This window comes from Perognathus longimembris, chromosome 23 (genome assembly GCF_023159225.1).
Source record: "Perognathus longimembris pacificus isolate PPM17 chromosome 23, ASM2315922v1, whole genome shotgun sequence".
NCBI lineage: Eukaryota > Metazoa > Chordata > Mammalia > Rodentia > Heteromyidae > Perognathus > Perognathus longimembris.
The window spans coordinates 6,819,610-6,841,906 of NC_063183.1; the positions used below are offsets into that span (position 1 = coordinate 6,819,610).

The following is a 22,297-nucleotide window of genomic DNA, read 5'->3' on the forward strand; positions in this document are numbered from 1 at the left end:
GTCTGAAGGACTGAGGTGGTGCAAATCCACCATTTCACAATGGCTCTTGAGTTGCAGGGCACCCTGACCTCCCCTGGTACTCACTTGGCTTTTTCTCTAGCTCTGCTGCTTCCTCTGTCTCCTTCCCCTCTGGAATAACTCGCTCTTCTTCCATGTCCTCTTCTTTCACTGAGCCAGAAACAGGAAGAGGTATTGGCTCCAGCCATGGGCTAGCCCCTTCCCTGCTACTCTGGTACACATCTTACCCTCTGGCTGGGGCTTGGGTGGCTCTAGCCCCAAGTAATCCAAAGATAGATCCAGCCGCACCTGGGAAGAGACAGGAACGAGGATGCTGAGAGAAAGGCACCTGCTCTGAGGGAAAGGGAAAGATGGAGATAGCCTCTTGCAAGCCCATTGCCAGTACCTGGGGGGTGAAGACATATTTGTAGAGCTTGAAGTGGCGGAAGTAGGTGTTGACCACGTAGTCAGCCAGGGCCAGAAGCTGTTCCTCCTTAAAAAGGTCAATGCTGAAGGGGGGGCGCTGTGGTAAGGACTAGGAGTTAGACTGTCAATGGCTTCCAGAAGCCTGGCCCTTTCTCTAAAGCCCAGCTATCTAGGAGCAGAGTAATGGCCTTCAAAGAAGCATGATGAGCAGGAAATTAGGTTAGGCCCTGGGAAAGGGTGATGGGTACTCCAGGGTACTGACCCTGACTCCATGGCAAAAAAGAACACTGGTAAAGTAGCGGTAGCATTCCTCCACGTTGCCCAAAGGGGTTGCTGGTAGGGAAAGCAAGGTGCAGCCATGAGTTCTTTTCCCTCTTCATCCCTTCATCTCTTAAAACTTAATGGAGTGTGAGTTTCAGTGGTGGACAGAGCTAGGCTTAAATCCTGGCTTGTTCCCTTAAACTCACTTAACTGACCCTTACTATGTACTGTTTAAGGTGCCCAACAAGACAAAAGTCCTACCTTTGGAAACTTATACTCTAATGGAATGACAAATAAACCAGGGAATAATATCATTTCAGCTATTATTAAACACCCTCAAACACAAAAACTATTTTAGGAAAACACAAAAACTATTTTATTTAGCACAATGGTATATATTTACATATTTCTCAGAACAGTCCCATAAAGCTAGTGCTGTGTAACTTATAAGGAAACAGAATTTCAAAGGCAATAACTGGCATGCAATAATACTAGTAATGGTGGAATAAAGATTCAAGGTGGTGATTTCCCTATTTCTGCTCATGGTCATTTGTGCCAGCCTAATCCTGGAACTCAAACTTTCTGGTAGCCATGTCCCTCTCACCAACACAGGCCTTGTGAAGATCTTGGAGTATGGCACAAGCTGCTGACATCTGCTCTAGTGAGAAGCCCTGCTGGCGGCAGAAGATGAGTGCATGGGAGAAGAGGTCCAGGGTGATGGCATCCCGCAGACTCTGTTCAGGACTGCCAAGCTCCAAGAGCTCAGTCAGTACCCTTGGGAGGGAAAGGAAGGAGTAACAACTGCTCTGTCATCACCCTACATTCATCATATCTACCCTCCCTCATTGCTCTCCCCCACCCCACTTCTAGTCCCATACTCCCTCATCTCCTCCAGGGTGGCTGTCTTCTCCAGCCTTTGCATGGAATGAATATCCAGATATTTCCTGTCAGATGAAAGGGGGAAACAAAGCACTGAAGTACGTTAGTTTCAAAACAGGACTATCTGGTTACTTAGACCATCAGACTGGAAATGGGAAGATCTAAGTTTGGGGTTCTTTTGTTTGTTTTGTTGTTGTTGTTTTTTTTTTGTCTTTTCTTTTTTTGGTACTGGGAATCAAACCCAGGACGTTGCACTTTCTAGGCAAGTACTTTGCCACTGAGCTTCAGCCCAGCCCAAGATGTAAGTTTTAAAGTCTGGCTCTTTGATAACACATTGTTTTAAACTTTTGGCAAGTCACTTTGCTCTGTGGGCTTCATTTTCTTTGTAAATGAGGGACATGGCCTAGATGAGCCCTAAGGATTCTCTCTATAAAGGCTATAGCTAGAAAGTAAGTTACTGTCTGTACCACTATTTTGTTGTATGATCCTGGTGAAATCTCTACTGCAGGCCTCAGTATCCTCATGTGTACAACTATGATATGCCATTTACACCCTCAGTCTTTGTCTTCTCACATTGCCACTTGAGACTGAGGAGTCTGGAGAATTGCATCTATGAGCCTCAGTCTCATCTGGAAATTGGGAGTGCCTCTGGCTGCTGGGCAGGACTGTTGGGGAGTCACTAAAGGAATAATGCATGTATGAGGTGCAGCGTTTTCCCAAGGTCCTTCACACTCACCACATGCAGATCCCAGGCTGGGGCAACGGTGGCTGCGGAAAGAAGGCGGATTGATTGCGGTACTTGGCCCCTCTGGGTTGTGAAGTTCCAGTGGGGCTGAGTGCTATAGGGCACTTTCTCATTTCTGGGACTATAGGGCACTGAGGGCAGGAGGGGGTGGGGGGAGTCACAGGCCCTAAGTATTATTTATCGCATATTAACAATTAGGGCACATATCCACACACACCCCTTTCCTCATTTTACCAAAGTGGTGGGAGAAATGTAATGAAAGATGGCGCTTTATTTGGGGGTGGGAGTGGGGGCGGTGCCGGTCCTAGGCTTGAACTGCGGGCCTGCATGCTGTCCCCGGGCGTTTTTGCTCAAGGCTATCGATCTACCACTTGGGCCACAGCTTCATTTCTGTCATTTTTCCAGTCAATTGGAATCTCAGGCTTGCCGGGTTTGGCTTTGAACAGCCATCCTCAGATCTTAGCCTCCAGAGTAGCTAGGATTACAGGCGTGAGCCACCGGGCGCCCGGCCAAGGGTGGCGCTGTTATAAACATTCACTAACGGATCACTGTGTCCTGCTCTCACCGGGAACAAGTTGGCTGTAGGGTCTTCCATCCCCACCAAGGCGGAGACCGCGGTGGACGAATCGGTCCGTATCTCGGTTGTGGTCTGTGCCAGTCCACTCATCGAGCTGTGACCCTTCTCTAGTTCCCGCTGCAGTTCAGAGAGGTGTTCAGACAATGACCGCGCCCTCGTTCCTAGGACGTGGGTGGACTTAGAGCTAATCATCTTGTCCTCGGTGCAGAGACAGCATAAACTCCCCGGGCCAGGGTCGGGGTACAGGACCTGCCGCCGCGATTGCCGACGCTCGGCCGCCTGCGATCCTGCAGCTAATCAGTGCGGCCGGGGGTGGACGCAGCCAATCCGCGGTGAGGGCGTCTTCCCGCCCTCCGTGGTGATGGTTGCTAGGGAGGCTTGGGAAGGAAAAAGGAAAGGAAGGAGGACGGTAGCAATTTCAGATACACTCCAAGGAGAAGATACGCGCGTGCGTAAGGAAATGCAAGTGCTGCCCACCTTGATGCCCCCTTGAAAGGTGTTGTTAGCGGGGCTGGTTCAGTGCCTGGGGCAGGAAAGAGGAGTGTGGTGGCAGTTACTATGGAAACCACCCTCTGGCCAATCCCTGAGAGAAACCAGACGCTTTCCGGAAGAAATGACACTACCCGACAGGCGGGACCCAGCGCGACCAATAAAAACAGAAAATGAAGGCGTTTCGTCACATCCGGTACCGCCTCCGGCGCCTGCGCCGTGGGTCTTGGAGGCCGGCGACGTCCGGTGAAATCCAAGATGGCGGCGCTAGGTTGAGTCTGCTGTTGGTGAGGCCCCGGGGCCCACGGAGGCTGGATTCCGCAGGTGTGCACAGCGGAGGCGGTTCAGGGGTTCAGAAGACTGGCCGCTTCTACGTCTGTGTTCTCTGTCTTTTCCAGGTGACGGAAGTGTCGCCACCGTCCTCCTGACGCCCCTCGAGGGACCTTGCGCCACTCCTCGCCGTCGCAACTATGTCTGGGCCCGGCAACAAACGCGCCGCCGGCGACGGGGGCTCAGGGCCCCCAGAGAAGAAGCTGAGCCGTGAGGAGAAGACTACAACCACTCTAATTGAGCCCATTCGTCTTGGGGGCATCTCTTCCACGGTTCGTGGGCTTTTCCTAGAATGCCATTTCTCTGGTCTCCACCTAAACTGTCCAGAATCTTGCTACCAGTTTTCCAAGCTTAGCAAGGTCCACTTTACAGCACTTACTATCAAAGGAAGCCCGGAACGCGTGGTAGACAAACAGGACCCCAGAGGGCGTGTGAATTCTATCAAAAGCCTCAGATTTACAAAGGTAGAGAGGCAGAAGCAGAATATGAGCCTCCTCTTATGTCTGAGACTCTTTAGATCCTCTCTCCCATGTGTTCCAGTTGTTCTCCTTTGTCTCTAGGTTTCTGAGTCTTGCCTGAAAGTGTCCTCATCCTCTTTGTTTTTTTTTCCCTAGGAGGAGATGGACTTGAAGGTTCTGCAGTTCAAGAACAAGAAACTGGCTGAGCGGTTGGAACAGCGTCAAGCTTGTGAAGATGAACTCCGAGAAAGAATTGAAAAATTGGAGAAGCGGCAGGCCACAGATGATGCTACTCTCCTCATTGTTAATCGCTACTGGGCCCAGGTGCATTGCTTTCCAGGATCTGCTCTTGATTCAACTGCAAATTCTCAGCCCTTCTGAGAAAAGAATGTCATGTTGGAAATGAGAGATTCATAACCTTTCTGATGCTTTTCTCCCTTCAGCTGGATGAAACTGTGGAAGCCCTTCTCCGGTGCCATGAGAATCAGAGGGACATTTCTGCAGGGACAGAGACACCTGGGGCCCAGGAGGGGCCTACTCGTGATGTGATCCCACTCACAGAGCCAGGGACTTCGGATCTGAGGGGTAGGACAGACTTTAGGATCTTGACAGCTTATGTACTGGGAAAGGTCTTGGGGAAAAGAGGCCTTTGAGGACAAACTCCTAAATTTCCCACTCCTGCTGCCACCTCTGAAAAGTTGATTTCATGTTTGGGGTTAGTAAAGTACAGTGGGTAAAAGGACTAACTTGTCTAACTTGATTCAGAGTGCTATTGATATTGATACTTGAATAATGCTAAAGGAATAACTAAGCATCAGCCATGTACTTACCACTGTTCTAGATGTGATCAAATGAGAGACAAGCAGAAATATTATTGTTCATCAGGGAGGAATTTTTTTAGTACAATCTTATTGCTTTTATTAAGGCAGAGGTTACCATTTCATAAGTCATGTAATGAGTACAATTCTTTTTGGATTGTCATCTCTCCCTTTGCAGGGAGGAATCCCCTCCCTCCACTCCCCGTCATAGGGCTTGAACTCAGGGCCTAGGCACTGTCCTTGAGCTTGTTTTCTCAAAGCTAGTGCTCTACCACTTTGAGCCACAACACCACATCAAGTTTTCTGGTGGTTCATTGGAGATAAGAGTCTCGTGGACTTTCCTGCTCCAGCCGGCTTTGAAGTGCAATCCTCAGATCTCAGTAGTGAGGAATATAGATGTGAGTCATCAATGTCTGGCATCGGGGCCCTAAATGGGAATGAATGTGGTATGTGTGTGGGGTAGTTTAGACTGAGGAAGGGATTTAGCAATTCTGTAGCTTTGAGGATTATTTAAACAGTGGTGCCACTTTCAAGGTAGGAATAACCACTACACATTTTGTTAAGTGAGCCATGGAGTGTTGAAGGACCCATTCTGGAGCTTGGTACTGACTGGTGGTTACTGCTACTGTTATTCTCATGGGTATTTGGTTATCTCTCCTAGAGGCCTTGCCAATGCAACTGAGACCCCCTCTTAGTGAGCCGGCCTTGGCTTTTGTGGTGGCACTGGGTGCCAGCAGCAACGAAGAAGTGGAACTGCAACTGCAGGGACGGATGGAGTTTTCCAAGGCAGCAGTGTCCCGAGTAGTAGAGGCCTCAGACCGCCTACAGCGCCGAGTGGAGGAACTTTGTCAGCGAGTGTACAGCCGGGGTTAGTTCCTAGTGCCCCTTCACTAGAGTTGTCTGTATCCACCTCCATCTTTATGCTCATCCATTCCCCCCCCCAAAAAAAAAAGTCCCACAAATTTCTCAAGTCCAAGGAATAAGCCATCCTCATGATAGAAAGGGTTAGTCTATGAAATGGGAACTCCAGCTTTCATTTATGGAATTGAACTCCAGAGAGGTGGGTGGAGTGTGTGTGTGTGCACTGGTCCTGGGACAGGGCCTGGGTGCTGTCCTTGAGCTTTTGTGCTTCAGGCCAGCACTCAACCACTTGAGACACAGATCCACTTTCTGCTCTTTGATGGTTAATTGAAGATGAGTCTCATGGGCTTTCCTGCCCATCCTGGCTTTGGACCATGATCCTCAGATCTCAGCCTTCTGAGAAGCTAGAATTATAGGCCTGAGCCACCAGTGCCCTGCTTCTAGCTGCAGGTCTCTCTGGAGAATGTCGTGTAAACTTAGGGGGCAGCTAGTGACCCACAGGCAGAGCAGCAAATGCCTAGGTGATAGACCTTTCCCAGCCTTAGTGCTGTCTCCCTAGCCTGTACTTTCTAGGAAAATTCTATTTTCTGAGCTGCTTTCCTTCTCTATGCAGTGGGGATAAAGACTCCTGGCTTTGTCATGAAAAATTGGCAAGATAGCTGGTGGATCACACTGTACATAGCAGATTCCAGAATGAGTTAGTGCTTGCCCCATTGCCCAGGGCTTGGCTCTTACCTGGGCCTTGCCTTCTCAGGGGATAATGAGCCCCCCAGCGAAGTGGCACGGGCACACACCCGGGAGCTGGGGCGTGAGAACCGGCGGCTGCAGGACTTGGCCACTCAGCTTCAGGAGAAGCACCATCGCATCTCATTGGAGGTAGGACTTGGTTTTTTGGGGGTGGAATCAGAACTGCAGCAGGGTATGGGTTAAATGGTTACTTGAGGATCTCAAGAAACAAGTCCTTATCTCATTGTGTGTTCCTCCATTATGTCTAGTACTCTGAGCTCCAGGATAAAGTAACATCATCAGAGACTAAGGTGCTTGAGATGGAGACAACAGTGGAGGATCTGAAGTGGGACATTGAGAAGCTGCGCAAGCGAGAACAAAAGCTCAATAAGCACCTAGCAGAAGCTTTGGAGCAGGTATGGCTGCAGGGCTTGGCAGATGGAGCCAGGGCTGGGAGCTTTGGGCCCTAGCTTCTACCTTTCACATCCATCATCTGTCTCTTCCTTCCACAGCTCAACTCTGGCTACTATGTCTCTGGGAGCTCCTCAGGCTTCCAGGGGGGTCAGATCACACTCAACATGCAAAAGGTGAGCATCAGCATCCTTCTTGCCCTGTTAGCATCTTCTTCTCACAAAGGGCAGCCATCTACCTCTGAGCCCCATCCCTGTCACTCCTGCAGCTCTTTCATTTACTTATTAAGTAATTCCTAAACACCTAAGTGCTAAGCACTAGGCATATTATAGAGGACATGACAGGACAAAACTTCCATGACAGCACAGAGAGAAAGCCCAGAAAAGAAACAAGTAGGATATTAGACATCTGTTGGCATTCTGTGGCCCCCATGCTGTTTTCCCTTTACTTCAGCTGCTGCTTCCGTTTTGTTGTTGTTTTTTGTGGTTACTGATGTTTGAACTCAAGGTTTGCTAGGCTTTGCCACTTGCACTGTGCCCCTGGATTCTTCAGTCTTTAGAACCCTAGTCCTTAGTATTCAGTACTCACATGCAGAATTTTTCTCCCACCTCTCCTGGGTGCCTTAAGAAAGCCGTTGGTTTAGGGCTTCAGAATCTTATCAGTGCCCCGCACTTGGGTTGTGGGTGATGAGGAGACCATCACCCTCCTGGCTCTGCTATCACAGCCCCTCCCACTCCTTAGTTTGAGATGTTGAATGCAGAGTTGGAGGAAAACCAAGAATTGGCCAACAGCCGCATGGCAGAACTGGAGAAGTTGCAGACAGAGCTTCAGGGGGCTGTGCGGACGAATGAACGCCTCAAGGTAGGCTGTGGCTGTGAGGATGTGGGGGATACAAGGTAAGGACTTACTCTTGAGTCCTCATGCACCCTTGAATCCTTTGTGGCATCTTCACCTCCAGGTGGCCTTGCGGAGCCTTCCTGAAGAGGTGGTTCGAGAGACAGGGGAGTACCGAATGCTTCAGGCCCAGTTCTCCCTGCTTTACAACGAGTCTCTACAAGTGAAGACCCAGCTGGACGAGGCCCGGGGACTGCTGTTGGCCACCAAGAACTCTCACTTGAGACACATTGAGCACATGGAGGTATGGCCCTGGGATGAATTGAGAGCCACACCCTTAGAGTTAGGGCATTCCTGTATTTCTGAGGCCTTGCATGCTTGCCCAGGATCCCTAGGGCACAAATTTCTTCCTGAGGCCTGGGGTGGGGCTGAGAGGTACATGCGTCTCTAACTCGCCACACCCTATAGAGTGATGAGCTGGGGCTGCAGAAGAAGCTGCGCACGGAGGTCATCCAGCTAGAAGACACGCTGGCCCAGGTGCGCAAGGAGTATGAGATGCTGCGCATTGAGTTTGAACAGAACTTGGCTGCCAACGAGCAGGCAGGTAGGTGGTGAGACAGCACTTATTTGGGAGTATTGGACCTTGCTGACAGGGCCATTGCTTGTGCACATGCAAGAGGTTGAGCCCTTTACTTTCACAGAGCCTCCGTACCCTGTGGCAAACAAGAATACCCAAGGGGGTACCCAGACTTAGGATTGCAGCAGATGGGGAGGGAGGCTGAAGGAGCAGGCCCGGCATAGCTACTCAGAACTCAGGAGCTGTCACCAGTTGTTTTTTCTGGGCTTCTCTGGCTTCTGGTGTCTCTAAGACATTTGTTTCATAAGATTTTTGTTTGGGGCTGGGGATATGGCCTAGTGGCAAGAGTGCTTGCCTCGTATACAGGAGGCCCTGGGTTCGATTCCCCAGCACCACATATACAGAAAATGGCCAGAAGTGGCGCTGTGGCTCAAGTGGCAGAGTGCTAGCCTTGAGCAAGAAGAAGCCAGGGACAGTGCTCAGGCCCTGAGTCCAAGCCCCAGGACTGGCCCCCCCCCCCCAAAAAAAAAAAAAAGATTTTTGTTTTTGTTTTGTCAATCATGGTGCTTGAATTTGGGGCCTGGATGCTGTCTCTGCGCTCCTTTGTTCTAATGCCCACTTTGAGCCACGGTGCCACAGTGGTTAATTTTCTGCTGGCTTATTAGAGATGAGAGTCTCATAGCCTTTCCTGCCTAGGCTGGCTTTGAGCCATGATATATCCCTTATATTCCCATCTTTTGAGTAGCTAGAGTTACAAGTATGAGCCACCGATACCCAGCCACAAGATTTATTGAGTACCATCAGTTATCTAGGCGTTGAGGTTGTGCCAATGGACAGAACATAGAGAATCCCTGCCATTGCGGGGCAGGTTCTAATAGAGGAAAGACAGACATCAAAGGAGAAATGAAATGTGTATGTTAGTGGTAAAGGTAACATGAAATATGCTGCAGGAAAAGAAAAAGTATCCAGAGAGAGTGTTGCAGTTTGGGCTGGGGAGACAGACCATATGTAAAGGAGAGGGTGTCAGTTGTTTAAGTATCCAAAAGGAATTGAGGTCGCCTCATATACATGAAGCCCTGGGTTTGATTCTTCAGCACCACATATATAGAAAAATGCCGGAAGTGGCACTGTGGCTCAAGTGGCAGAGTGCTAGCCTTGAACAAAAAGAAGCCAGGGACAGTGCTCAGGCCCTGAGTTCAAGCCCCAGGACTGGCAAAAAAACAAAACCAAACAAAAGAAATTGAGGAACTTCTGTGAATGTTAGTTAACTGTTCCATGGAAGGAAATTTGGAGGTATTGAAAAATTACCTTAGCACAAATAACATGAGAACAGGCAGTGTCACGATAACTCCGATGAGTTTTCTTCAAGTCTACGTTATTTACTGAAGGGTGAAACCTTTCTGCACAATAGGAATGCTGACTGGTTCAGCCCCTTCCCTACTGAAGGGTTGAGGCCCTAATGAGGAGGGACAGTGTGATAACCTTATTTCCCTTTCCCAGGGCCCATCAATCGGGAGATGCGTCACCTGATTAGCAGTCTCCAGAACCACAACCACCAGCTAAAAGGGGATGCCCAGCGATATAAGCGGAAGCTTCGAGAAGTGCAGGCTGAGATTGGCAAGGTGAGGAAGGGATGCCTAGGGAAGGCCCTGGCTAGACCCCAGTGAGCACTGGCTTATCCCTGTTCCTTTGTGTTTTTGCAGCTCCGGGCCCAAGCCAGTGGCTCCACCCACCCCATCCCCAGCCTGGGTCATCCTGATGACTCTGTCCTCAGTGCCCCAGCCCCAGGGAAAGAAGAGTGTGGGCCAGGCCCTGTGGGTACTCCTGACAGCAGGAAGGAGGTGGCTTTAGTGCCTGGTGCCACCACCACTACCTCCTCAGTGAAGAAAGAGGAGCTGATTCCCTCCGAAGAGGATGCTCAGGCCCTACCTCCTGGGGCCCAAGGCCCCTCTTCCAGGGGTCGAGAACCTGAGGCCAGGCCCAAAAGGGAACTTCGGGAACGAGAAGGGCCAGGCGTGGGAACCCCACCTGTAGCCTCAGCTCTCTCAAGGGTGGATCGAGAGAAGGCCAAATTAGAAGAAGCCAAGAGAAAAGAATCAGATCTACTCAGAGGACTTCGAGCGGAGCTCAAGTGAGGCCTTGTTGCTGTCCCTTCACTAGCTCTGACAAGGGGCCTGTCACCTGGCATACTGAGCCTGCCTCCTATACCCTCCCCAGGAAGGCCCAAGAGAGCCAGAAGGAGATGAAGCTGCTGCTCGACATGTATAAATCAGCCCCCAAGGAGCAGCGGGACAAGGTGCAGCTCATGGCGGCTGAACGCAAGGCCAAGGCTGAGGTGAGGGCAGCTGGGGCTGATGGAGTGTGCTGAGGGGCTCGCTGCGGACTTCCCGCCAGAACAGGCCTAGTTCAGGGACAGATCCTTCTGTTGTAGGTTGATGAGCTAAGGAGCCGTATCCGGGAACTGGAGGAGAGGGATCGAAGGGAGAGCAAGAAGATTGCTGATGAGGATGCCCTGAGGCGCATCCGTCAGGCTGAGGAGCAGATCGAACACCTGCAGCGCAAGTTGGGTGCCACCAAGCAGGTGTGTCCCCCTGTAGTCCCCCTTCTCATACTGCCTTCTCTAGCCTCTAGTAGGTTCCTCCAGCTCTTGGAACACTTAAATGGCTTCATCCACTTACTCTTTGCCACATTTTCCTGAGGTTCTCCACCAGCGTCTTGTCCACTAGCACTTTGCTCTTGTCTCCTTGCAGGAGGAGGAGGCTCTGCTGTCAGAGATGGATGTGACAGGTCAGGCTTTTGAGGACATGCAGGAACAAAATGGGCGGCTGCTACAACAGTTGCGGGAAAAGGACGATGCCAACTTTAAGCTGATGTCAGAGCGGATAAAGGCCAACCAGATTCACAAGTTGCTTCGCGAAGAGAAGGATGAGTTGGGCGAGCAGGTTCTTGGCCTCAAGTCCCAGGTATAGCCAGCTCAAGGAAGAGCTTGAGGGTGGAGCTGGAGAGGTAGGGCTCCCAGCACTGAGGCTCTTGTCCTCAGGTGGATGCCCAGCTGTTGACTGTACAGAAGCTGGAGGAAAAGGAGCGGGCCTTGCAGGGCAGTCTTGGCGGTGTGGAGAAGGAGCTGACACTGCGTAGCCAGGCCTTGGAGCTCAACAAAAGGAAGGTGAGGTTGGTGTGTGTGGGAAGTGGCCTGGGCCAGTAACTCCCATCTGAACCTGATATGGATAGCCAGGAGGCTGGTAATCACTGCTTGAAGCCATCCAATACAGGAAAATTTGCAGTTAGCCACCAAATAGCCAAAAGTGGAGATGTGACTCAAGTGGTAAAAGTGCTAGCCTTGAGTACAAAAGCTCAGAGACAGTGCCCAATTCCTGAGTTCAAGCTCCAGGATGGGCATTTGATAAAAAAAATATTTAAAAAATCTAGTTTATGGTAGTCTTAGATTAACTTTGATTTTCATTTCTTTTGTGTGGCTATATTCTTGTCTAATTCATTTTGTATTTTCTTTCTTTTTTTTTTTTTTGCTGGGGGTGGGGTTCATGGGGCTTGAACTCGGCCTGGGTGCTGCCCCTGACTTCTTCAACTCAAGGCTAGCACTCTACCACTTGAGCCACAGCACCACTTACGGTTTTCTGTTAGTTACTTGGAGATAAGAGTCTCAGGGACTTTCCTGCCTGGGCTGGCTTTGAGCAAATCTCAACCTTCTGTGTAGCTAGGATTACAGGCATGAGCCACCAGTGCCTGGCAATCATTTAGTATTTTCTATGTCTCTGCTACATACTAGATCTCATAAAGGAGTCCCTGCCTTCTTTAAAGGCTAGGACATCTAGTCTTGAGAAGTAGATAGCAAGCTAGTAATTCCATAAATAATGGTGTTTATAGATCACAGATAGTCATGTAAGGAAACGGAAATGGTGCATGTGGATTAGAAGAACTAAAGAGAACACTGAGAATGGCCCACTGGGAGCCCAGAGACCAAAGGAATCCATTTGCTCTCGCCTGTGATCCTAGCTCCTCAGAAGGCTGAGATTTGAGAATTGGTTCAGAGTCAGCCCAGGCAGCAAGGTCTGTTAGATGCCAATCTCTTCAACTAGCAGCAGAAAGCCAGAAGTGGAGGCGTGGAGGCATGGCTCAAGTGGTAGAACACCAGCCTTGAGCAAAAAGTTGAGCAATTGAATTCACATCCCAATACCAACACACACACACACACACACACACACGCACACACACACCATGAAGTGAGGAGCAGTGTTGGGTAGGTGGAGTAGGGGGAGGGAGACAGGGCTACAAAGTACACTTGTCACACAGAATATTTTGATGCATTAGTGAACCATGGCTCCCCTGACTTAGACAAATGTGCTTCCCCTTCCTGTCCACCCACCTCAGGCTGTGGAGGCAGCCCAGCTCGCCGAGGATCTGAAGGTGCAGCTGGAGCATGTGCAGACCCGGCTACGGGAGATCCAGCCCTGCCTGGCCGAGAGCCGGGCTGCCCGTGAAAAGGAGAGCTTCAACCTCAAGAGGGCTCAGGTATGTTCCCCAGGGAGAGAGCAAGCAAGCCAGCATCGTACCTGGCAGGCACAGAGCTAGCTGTAAGATGAAGTCCCTTGCACTGAGCCTTTCCTCTCTCTCTATTCCAGGAGGACATCTCTCGGCTGCGACGCAAACTGGAGAAGCAGAGGAAGGTAGAAGTTTATGCAGATGCCGATGAAATCCTTCAGGAGGAGATCAAGGAGTATAAGGTGGGGCTTCGGCTGAGTTGTGTTGCTTCAACCCAGGGATGACAGCAAGGAGTTGGGAGGAATTGTGGGTATTTTGGAGACCTGGAGATAAGGTAGGACAGCAAAAACCACTGTGGAGTTAGACAGTTGGCCCAAGGCTTGCAGGGTACATGCCATGTGCCAGGCACTATGTTTACCCAGCTATGAGGTAGAAGATGTAGACCTTGAGACTGGCAGTCAGCTGGGGAGGTGACCAACTAATTCTCCCATTCTGGTGATAAGTAATGTGGTTGCAGAGACCACAGGGGTCATGGGAATTCTAGGGAAGCCCTTAAATACCGGGAGGTCGGAGGCAGTCACTCTAAATAGATCTGAAGAAAGGGCTATCCAGGGAAAATGGGGATGAGTGCATTCAGGGAAAGGGCTTAAAGGTAGATGTGTAAACCATACAATAAGAGAAAATGCTGGCCAGAGCTGGCCACTGGGGTTGGTGGAGGGAGTGGCGTGATCAGACAATGGCAGTCCCAGGAGAGTGTCAGGAGTTAGATTGACCATCTTGTCTTTCCCTGTGGGGAGTTTGGAGATTTTGAAGCATATTTCTGTCTTGGTTTTCCTTAGGTTGGGGCGGGGGTCAGGGGCATGGAATCAAAGACCATATACATACTACTAAGCACAAGCTCTAACTGAATTACACTCCAGGCTCACCAAAGACTTAAACAGGAAGATACAGATGTGTTGCTGGATTTGATCTGGAGGTTAGAATGCAGGGAAGATGTCTGGTCCTGGGGCTTGAACTCAGAATCTGGACGCTGTCCCTGTGCCTGAAGTCTAGCATTCTGCTACTTGAGCCACAGCTCCACTTCTAGCTTTTTGGTGGTTGAGTGTCTCACGGACGTCCCTGCCTGGGTTGCCTTGAACTATGATCCTCAGTTCCCAGCCTTCTGAGTAGCTAGGATTACAGACATGAGCCACTGGCACCTAGCAAGAAGCTGGGAAATTTTTAGGCTATTGCAGTCACTGTGGTTAAAAACAGTATTTAGCTAGTTCAAGATAGTAGATAGGCTCAGGAGGTACTTAGGAGACAGAATTAGTCGAACTCAGGGATAGATTGGCAGCTTAGTGACAGGAAGGCAGTTCTGGGGAGACACTTGTGTTCAGAAGTGAATGATAAGTATTCCTTTGTGCATTAGGAAGAGTGCAGGAGCTACTCATGACAGCTGAGATCGAGGTACCTAGAGGCCTTCGGGGATTGGTGGGAGGGGGAAATCAGAGGCAGAGGGGAAAGCCACACATGACTGGTCATCTGTGGCATAAAGAGTCAGAGGTCCTTCTCCCCCTTTGGAACCTCAAAGCTAAAGTGACAGGCAGAGGGGAAAAAAGCCTAGAGATTGGAAGGAGAATGGTGTGAAAGGCAGCAAATAAACTGTACCGTGAGAGGAGCCCCTGTGACTGGTAGTCTTGATGGGAATGGCTCCTGGGCTGGGAGAGGGAGGAGGTTAGGTCTGTGCTCTCAGCCACTGCAGTGAGGAGGAAGGTCAGTTAACTCCTGCAGTTGGGTCTTGGAGGGACAGAGGTGCTGGTGGCAAGGTCCTGAACAATCAGAAAGGAGGATGCTGGGAAGTCTGGACACAGTCAGCTGGTCAAGCAGGCCAAAGGAGTCCTGAGCTATCCTTATAGCTGGGTAATATCTGTTTGGAGTTGAAGAAGACAAGATCTTCTTGGTCTGACCTGTCAGGTGGGAGGTATCAGGTGAGAGTATAGTCCCAGCAGAGCTCAGCCTAGTTGAGGATAGAGAGCACATTTCTGGTGTCACTGTCTTACCCAGCTGTCACCTCGGAAACACAGGAAGAAAAAAGGTAAACAAGAGGAGCTGGGAATATGGCCTAGTGGCAAGAGTGCTTGCCTTGCATACATTGAAGCCCTGGGTTCAGTTCCTCAGCACCACATATATAGAAAACGACCAGAAGTGGTGCTGTGGCTCGCTCAAGTGGCAGAGTGAGCAAAAAAGCCAGGACAGTGCTCAGGCTCTGAGTCCAAGGCCCAGGACTCGAAAAAAAAAAAAAAAAAAGATAAACAAGATTGGAATTTTGCCACAGCAAGCCAGTGGGGCAGGAAAGTGAAACTCCAGTTTCATAGTCTCAGAGGACACCCTACTCCTTTCTGTTTTTGAGACCTTGGTGTTTGAATGTCAGTACCCTACTCTGTAGAGTGCTGGTTCCCACCTTTGAGGTTATGGTGAGGAATGGCTACATCTATTGTGTGGTGGGTTTGCCTGGACCACCTCCTGCTGTCAGTTTACAGTCTGGGAAGAGTTATTCCAAGCTGGATGCTGGTGGTTCATACTTGTAATCCTAGCTCCTCAGGAGACTAAGACCTGCATGATCTTGAATCTAGTTCAGGCAGAAAGTCCATGAGATTCTTATCTTCATTTAACCTGCCAAAATGCTGAACTGGATGTGTGTGTGGCTCAAGTAGTAGAGCACTAGCTATGAGCAAGAAAGCTGAATGAGAGCACAATGTCCAGAGTTCAAACCCCAGAGCTGGCATATGTGTGTGCACAAGCACACATATACACACACAGAATTATTCCAAAGCTTGTCCCTTTACCTATGCAGGCACGGTTAACCTGCCCTTGCTGTAACACCCGCAAGAAGGATGCAGTCCTTACCAAGTGTTTCCACGTGTTCTGCTTCGAGTGTGTGCGGGGTCGATATGAGGCCCGCCAGAGGAAGTGTCCCAAGTGCAACGCAGCCTTTGGTGCCCACGATTTCCACCGTGTCTACATCAGCTGAACCTGAAACTTGGGGGACTTTTGGAAGACCCATGGATCTGAGGGGCTGTTCCCCCAGCCCCTCCCCACCCCAGGTTCAGTGGCCACCCCTCCATTCCATACCCTTTCGCCCTAAGCCCCTGGCTGTTCAGTTGGCTTGGTGGCACTGGTGCATGCTAATGGGAGTGGGATGAGCCAGGCTCAGTTCCATCCTTTGCTGAAGGGCAGAGCTGCAGCCCAGGGGTCTCTTCCTGGGACCCAGAACACTCAGCTGAGCTAGAATCTGGCCCTAATCCTGCTCCTACTGTTTTCCACAGACCCATCCAACCCCTAAGGAGGGATTTCCCACCCAGGAGGAGGCTCTCTACTTGCCTACACAGAGTAAGGACCAGGGATGGGCCAAGGCCTCAGCCTCTTGCCTAAGACAGGCCCTGGGTTCCTGGGACTTTCTAAACCCACTTACCCACCAGTCCTGGACAGGGCTTTGGACACTGGAGTTGCTCTTGTGCCAAGAGCTAAAGGAGCTACCCCTGAGGTCACTGTCTTCCTCTGGGAAGCTCTTTAGATGCTGTGGACACTGTCTTTTTGGAGTGCTGAACCATGATCAAGTTTCTCCTAACCAACTCCTCAATCTCTACTTCTCTCTCAAGCCAACCTAGCCCTACCCTCCTGCATTCCAAGGCTCCACTGGATCCCTGGCCCTCACTTTGCTTTCATCCTGGTGGCCTTAACTGCAGTACAAGTGAAACTTCCCAGGAGGGGGAGGGGAGGGGAAGACTAGCCCCAGCCACTGGGCCAACTTTGATCATTCCAAGTAGAAGAGTTTTGCCCAACACCATGTGACTGAGCCTGTGCTAGGGATCCTGTGTGCCTTCCCAGGCTAGCTCCATGGTCTGATAGCAGCACCTGGGGTGGGGGTGGGGGGGTCCTGGAAGGGGCTGCTGACAGGTGCAGGGACCCATTTGGACACTGCCTCTACTGTAGAGATGTCTTATATAGGCAGTTAATTGTTGAAAATAAACATCCAGCCTTCAGCCAGATATCCCAGGTTTTCATTGCTATGCCTGACCTAGGGGGTGAGGGGTTGCACATGTCTGAGATCCCCCTCCTCCACCAGTTAAGAGAATGTTTAGGCCAAGCAGCGCTCAGGTTCCCAGGTGAACCTGAGGTGCAGGTTAACAAGCTCGCTGCACCTGGGCGCCGGCCACGTCGGCCTCTTACGAGGAGGCGCAGCTGGCCACGCCCCCCGGTGGTCATTGGCCTTTGGGATGCTCAGAGGCCGCGCGCTGCGTCCTGGGAAGTGTGGTCTCCCCAACGGCTTCACTCGCCCTAACCCAGAGGCGCAAGGAGCAGGACACCTTCGCGAGGAGACTTCTTTCATTGGGCCTGCGCGGCGCGTGCGGAGCGCATTCGTGGTCAGCGTGTTACCGGCTCCGAAGGCCGAGCTCCGGGATCCCTGGGGCCGGCGCCGGGGTCGGCTACGAGCGAGAATGGAGTGGGGACCGGGCTGCTGCTCATGGCCTTGGTGGCGGCCGCGGAGGCATTGGCCGTCGCACCTTCGCAAGATCCCATGGGCTTGGCCGTGACGCCTTCGTGCGGACTGGCTGCTTTGTCCGTGGTCGTCTGCCTGGCCCTCGGGGTTTCGGCGGGGCCGCAGCCACTGATCCAAATGGGACTGGAGACCGAGGCGCGGGCCGCAGTGGCCTCCGGCAAGGGGCTGGCGGCGATGGGGACGCTTACGGAAGCTCGGGCCGGGGCGGGGGATGTCATCGGGCCACTGAGCCGATGTCCGCGGCAGGAGCGCCACGCCGGCCGGGGCTGGGAAAACGCAGGGCGTTGCATCACAGAGCCGGGCCCCCTGCATCCGGGCTGGGATCCGTGCCCCGCACTGGCGAGGAGCGGGCGGGGTGCAGCCAGCCCTCCTTCCTGTAGCTCTGACTGCAAGTCGGCAGGAGTGCCCCAAAATCCGTGGCCTCCACACCTAATACTAAAATAGGCGTCAATCCCTCCTCAAAGTCAAGCCCGAGGGAATGGAGGAAATGTTCCCAGAATCTGTTCTGGAGCTATCGTTGAAACCACAGCAGCAGAAACAATAAGCCTGGTTAACACGAGCTGCCTCCGTGCGGGAGGATCTGTCCTGCTGGCTGTCAGGAGCTCTCTCCACACAGGAGCTTTGACCTCTTAGTAGCCCAGTGATCTCAGTGCCACCCCAGGGGCCACAGGGATAAAAGCAGGCCAGAACTCTCCTGAGGGAGCAGATGGCATCCGTGACTGGGATCTGCCTAGTGCCTAGTGCCAGAAAGGGACCCAAAGAGCATTTGACTGGGATCACTTCCAAAGCTGCCATTGGGTCCTGTCTTACTAATTTGGTTTTTCTCGTGTCCATTGCCATCTTCTGGTCCCATTCTTCCACCTCTAAACTAGACCTCTCCTTTCTACCTTGCCTCTGGCTCCTAAACCCCTATTCCTCCTCCAGCCCAGTTCTTAAGCTCCACACCTGGGAAGTCACCATTGTTTACACGTGGGAAAGAGCACAGCATTCTCAATCCTTCAATGACACCCTTTCCTTAAGCTCCTCAAAACAAGAAGCCCACTCTGGTTACTGCTCCCTAGCTTTACTCCTTTGATCTCCTCTAAGCTCATACCTGACTATGTGCACCATCTATCCCCACCTCACTTCTGGCCTCCATAAGACAGTGTTTCCTGAGATAACTACACACATACACATTTGAGTGACTTCCCTCTGAGTTACCCCTGGCCCTCTGCTATGGCCACATCATTACTGGGTTCACAGCCCTTTTACTAAGCCTCTGAATCGAACCCTGTGCTCCAGTGCCTGCAGTCTCCCTGGCATTCCCTCTCTTTTCTGGGGAAGACTCAAGCATTGATGTAGCTCAGTGTCCTCAAGGGTGGAGTCCTAGGAATGTAGAGAATCCTCATTAGTCTTTCCATAAAGTGGCAAGTCCCTCCACAAGCCAGCCCCACCTTCCTACTTCCCTTTCTAGGTGGAGAAAGGAAAGGAGACAGCCTGCGATGGGATCAAGGCCAGAGAGGCTCAGAATATACCTTCCTACTTAGAGCCAGAGTCCCTCTCACACCCACCCCCAAGAGAGGCAGGGCCAATGCTAGTCTCAGGCAGCCACTCAGAGCCCACGGTCAGGTTTAGGAGACAGCTGTGAAGCAGGCTTGGCATTGAGGACCCATTGGAGCAGCCCCAAATGACACAGACAATGCAGAGCCCGGGCCAGGCCCAGGCAGGCCCAGCCCTGAGGAGGAAAGGTTTGTCTGGTGCAATACCTGTTTGCAGAATGCCTAGCTGGTCTGGCTTCCTCACTGGCTTGCTTGTATCTTGGGCAAGTGGCAGCCCTTCCCCAGACTCAGCCTCTCCACAGGATGAGGATCTATGGAGAGGGAAAGGACAAGACTCGATCCACCAGAGAATGAGCCCGGTCTAGACCCGAGAGCAGAAGAGGGGTCACTGTGGGAGTGTGACAGGGGCCAGTGAGGCCACCGTGGGCCCAACAGCTGGGCACTTTATCCCCCCTACCCTTGTGTTGGAGCCAGGTACCAATGGGATTTTTCTCCCTCTCCTGCAAGGGTGTAGTTTTGTTTTGTTTTGTTTTGTTTTGTTTTTGCCAGTCCTGGGTCTTGAACTCCGGGCCTGAGCACTGTCCCTGGCTTCTTTTTGCTCAAGGCTAGCACTCTGCCAACTTGAGCCACAGCGCCACTTCTGGCCATTTTCTATATATGTGGTGCTGGGAAATCGAACCTAGGGCTTCATGTATACAAGGCAAGCACTTTTGCCACTAGGCCATATTTCCAGCCCTGGGTTTTTTGTTTTGTTTTTTTTAAGAGACTGGAACTAGAATTCAGTACGTGCCACTTTTATTCATTGGCAAAGTGCTCTTCTAACTGAGCTGCACCTCCAACCACGAGGATGAGGATTTGTGGAAATTCTATAAAGCTGCTGAACTTCCCTGAGCCCTGGACAGGGACCATAGAGGCTGCAGGTTAAAGGCTGGGCCTGGAACTGCATCCAGCTTTGAGGTCACTCATGAACTGGCTCTGGGAAAGGACAAGCTGGGCTTGTTAGAAGCTGAATGGAGAAGACAAAGAACACCTGGGAAATCTTATTCCCTTTATTCTCTTCAACTAATCAACATGACCACCAGTGACACAACACTTATCGACACATAACACTCAAAAATGGGGCCTCTCCACTCCCCCGGGGACAAGTCAGGTGAGCAGGGTTTCCCTTGTTATAAGAGCAAAGGAGTCTAGGAGCTGCTTACCTCAGGGTGAGGGTCATGGGAACTCCCATCTCATGGTTGTGGTGGTTTCAAGTTTCCCCCATTCAGGATTCACACCCAATTCCCATCTGACCTCATCTACAACAGCTTCAAGTTTCACCCTAAGCTGAGATCAGTTTGTCCCCCTTTGCTTCTACTTTCACCAGTGGCTCCTACTACTGGCTGAGAGACTCCCCCCATACCCCTCCAGCACTTGGGGCCCAGCCCAGAGGTGGGGAAGGGGGATTGACTGTATTAAACCTTCCAGACTCATTTCCAGTGGTTCCGTGCCTGATGGACAGACGCTGGGCACTGCGACCTCCCCTGTGCTGATCCTCCTAAAATGTGGCTGGCTCTGGGAGGAAGGCAGCTAGGAGGACAGGCTGTGCTCAGAGTCCCTGACTCTCCTACTAGGAAGCCCCAGCTCCCACCAGCCTTGTCCACATGGCTCATTTGGCACCGGGGTCAAGACCTTCAGCCCTCACCTGTCCCCACGACATGCGAGCATCCTACTACATACGCTATACTCTAGTTCTCAGCAGGCTACCGTCTCCTCCACTACACTCATCACCTTCCCCCAGACTGGCCTCTGAACCCCAAATGCTGTTCCCCGGAACACTTTTGGGAACCGATTCTCAGACTTCCATCTGAGGGAATCTGCTTCTAGCTTTAAGTTTGTCTCTACAACTTAGCTCCTGCTACCATCTTAGAGGGGTTATATAGACTTTCTCCTTCTTTGTCTTAGGGACTGTCCCTCATTTGTTATTTGTCAATCTAGAGATCCGCAGGCAGGCTCCTTCCCTCAGTGGTGGGCTCTTACCTGGCACTTGGGTAAGGGGGGGGGTGGCTTTTTGTGGTTGCTGGCAAGGCTCCCCTCTCCCCACAACCATAGAAGGCCTGCCTGCCTTGCCTTCTCCCCAGCGGGCTTTTGGGGAGGTGTTCTCCCACCATGTTCTAGATTTGACCCTTATTAAATTTGAAGGTCATCCCTTTGGGGCAGAGTAGATGAAGAATGAAGGGTTTTCACGTTTAGAACCTTTAGGTAATGGAATTAGAGGTTTTTCCTCCGCAGCTTTGCAGGAATGTTAGGCCACCCCTTTTCTGGGCACCCATCTCCTGAAGGGCACTTCACCTAGCATCTCGGTCCTATTATTCCAGGACAGGGTGTCACTAGTGTCAGCACGGGGTCAGAGAGCAGCACCTCCTCGCTGACCCATCTTGAAGGGACTCCGGGGTTGGGGGGATGGGATCTTTGCTGCAGATTCTCTCTCCAGAACTTTCCCCCATTGCACACGGCGACCATTTCTCCTTGGTCATGTGAGCAGGCTTGGCTGAATCTCGGAAGTGTGTCACACTGGGTGACGGGAGGAGAGATGGGCCTGGCAGGACAGCGTCTCTCCTCATCCATTTCCCTCTGGAGGATTCAGCCTAAGGGAGAGAGGAGCTAAGGGGACGGGATGTGTCCCTTCCCAAGACCAGAATGGAGTTGGGTCATTTCTGCCTCAGACAGGCTCCAAGTCCCCGATGGGGAAGGTGACTGGGCTTCCGTTGGGGACTCTGGTCCAGTCTGAGAGCTGGCTCATCCTGTGGGCAGCCTTGCCACATGAAAGACTGAGCTTGAAAATCAGGTTGCTGGTTAATCAAAACTTTCTATTCTGCCATCTTGTTGGCCAGAGAAGTCAGGGAGGACAAGCATGTCACAAGCCTGGAGTCTCTGAAGGAATTTATTCTTTGGAGGTCGACTAGCAGCAATTCTCCCTCTCTATGGAGGACAGAAATTGGAGTAACTTTGCTGCCACTGAAGCAAGAATGGTGGCAGTTAGATTGCAGGGGGGGGGGGGGGAAACAAAAACAAAAGGAAAACCTGATGGTGAGACCTGAGATTGTGAGGGAGGCCCCCGCCGCGGTGGAGGCCTCTCGGAGTAGACATTTCCAGCTGTGCTGGGGAAAAGGCGATGCCGCCTGGCTAGGGGAGCCGGGGCGGGGTCTGCTTGCACTTGAAGTTTAACAAGCTCCCGAGGAAGGGAAGAAACGGGCCTGCAGGTTGCTGGGTTCCAACTGAACAGCTTCTCCACCTTGCTGTGTCCCTCCAAACACTAACGGAAATTCCTCCCATTTGGGGGGGTGG

At 51.5% G+C, this 22,297-nt stretch overlaps 2 protein-coding genes across 3 annotated transcripts; one reads left to right on the top strand and one right to left on the bottom strand.

Annotated features, from left to right (window-relative positions):
• Positions 1–3,077, bottom strand: Cfap119 (cilia and flagella associated protein 119). Its single transcript, XM_048332761.1, has 6 exons — positions 2,874–3,077; positions 2,300–2,331; positions 1,563–1,628; positions 1,289–1,458; positions 686–756; positions 1–520 (listed from the first exon to the last, which is right to left on the bottom strand). The coding sequence occupies exons 1-6, from the start codon at positions 3,075–3,077 to the stop codon at positions 242–244; spliced, it is 822 nt and encodes a 273-aa protein (XP_048188718.1). The 3' UTR covers positions 1–241.
• Positions 3,078–3,620: 543 nt separating this feature from the next.
• On the top strand, positions 3,621–16,928 carry Rnf40 (ring finger protein 40). 2 transcript variants are annotated; one of them, XR_007208830.1, is made up of 21 exons: positions 3,621–3,700; positions 3,773–3,976; positions 4,319–4,486; positions 4,606–4,747; positions 5,642–5,848; positions 6,596–6,717; positions 6,837–6,983; positions 7,080–7,154; positions 7,720–7,839; positions 7,937–8,116; positions 8,281–8,416; positions 9,890–10,011; positions 10,093–10,520; positions 10,607–10,724; positions 10,821–10,970; positions 11,140–11,352; positions 11,430–11,555; positions 12,779–12,919; positions 13,030–13,131; positions 15,726–15,975; positions 16,198–16,928. XR_007208830.1 is itself a non-coding variant. In XM_048332756.1 (20 exons), the coding sequence occupies exons 2-20, from the start codon at positions 3,845–3,847 to the stop codon at positions 15,900–15,902; spliced, it is 3,006 nt and encodes a 1,001-aa protein (XP_048188713.1). In that variant the 5' UTR covers positions 3,622–3,700; positions 3,773–3,844; the 3' UTR covers positions 15,903–16,928. The 2 variants fall into 2 exon arrangements, 1 of the variants encoding a protein (XP_048188713.1); XM_048332756.1 differs by having other exon boundaries at positions 3,622–3,700; positions 15,726–16,928.
• The last annotated feature ends 5,369 nt before the right edge of the window (positions 16,929–22,297 follow it).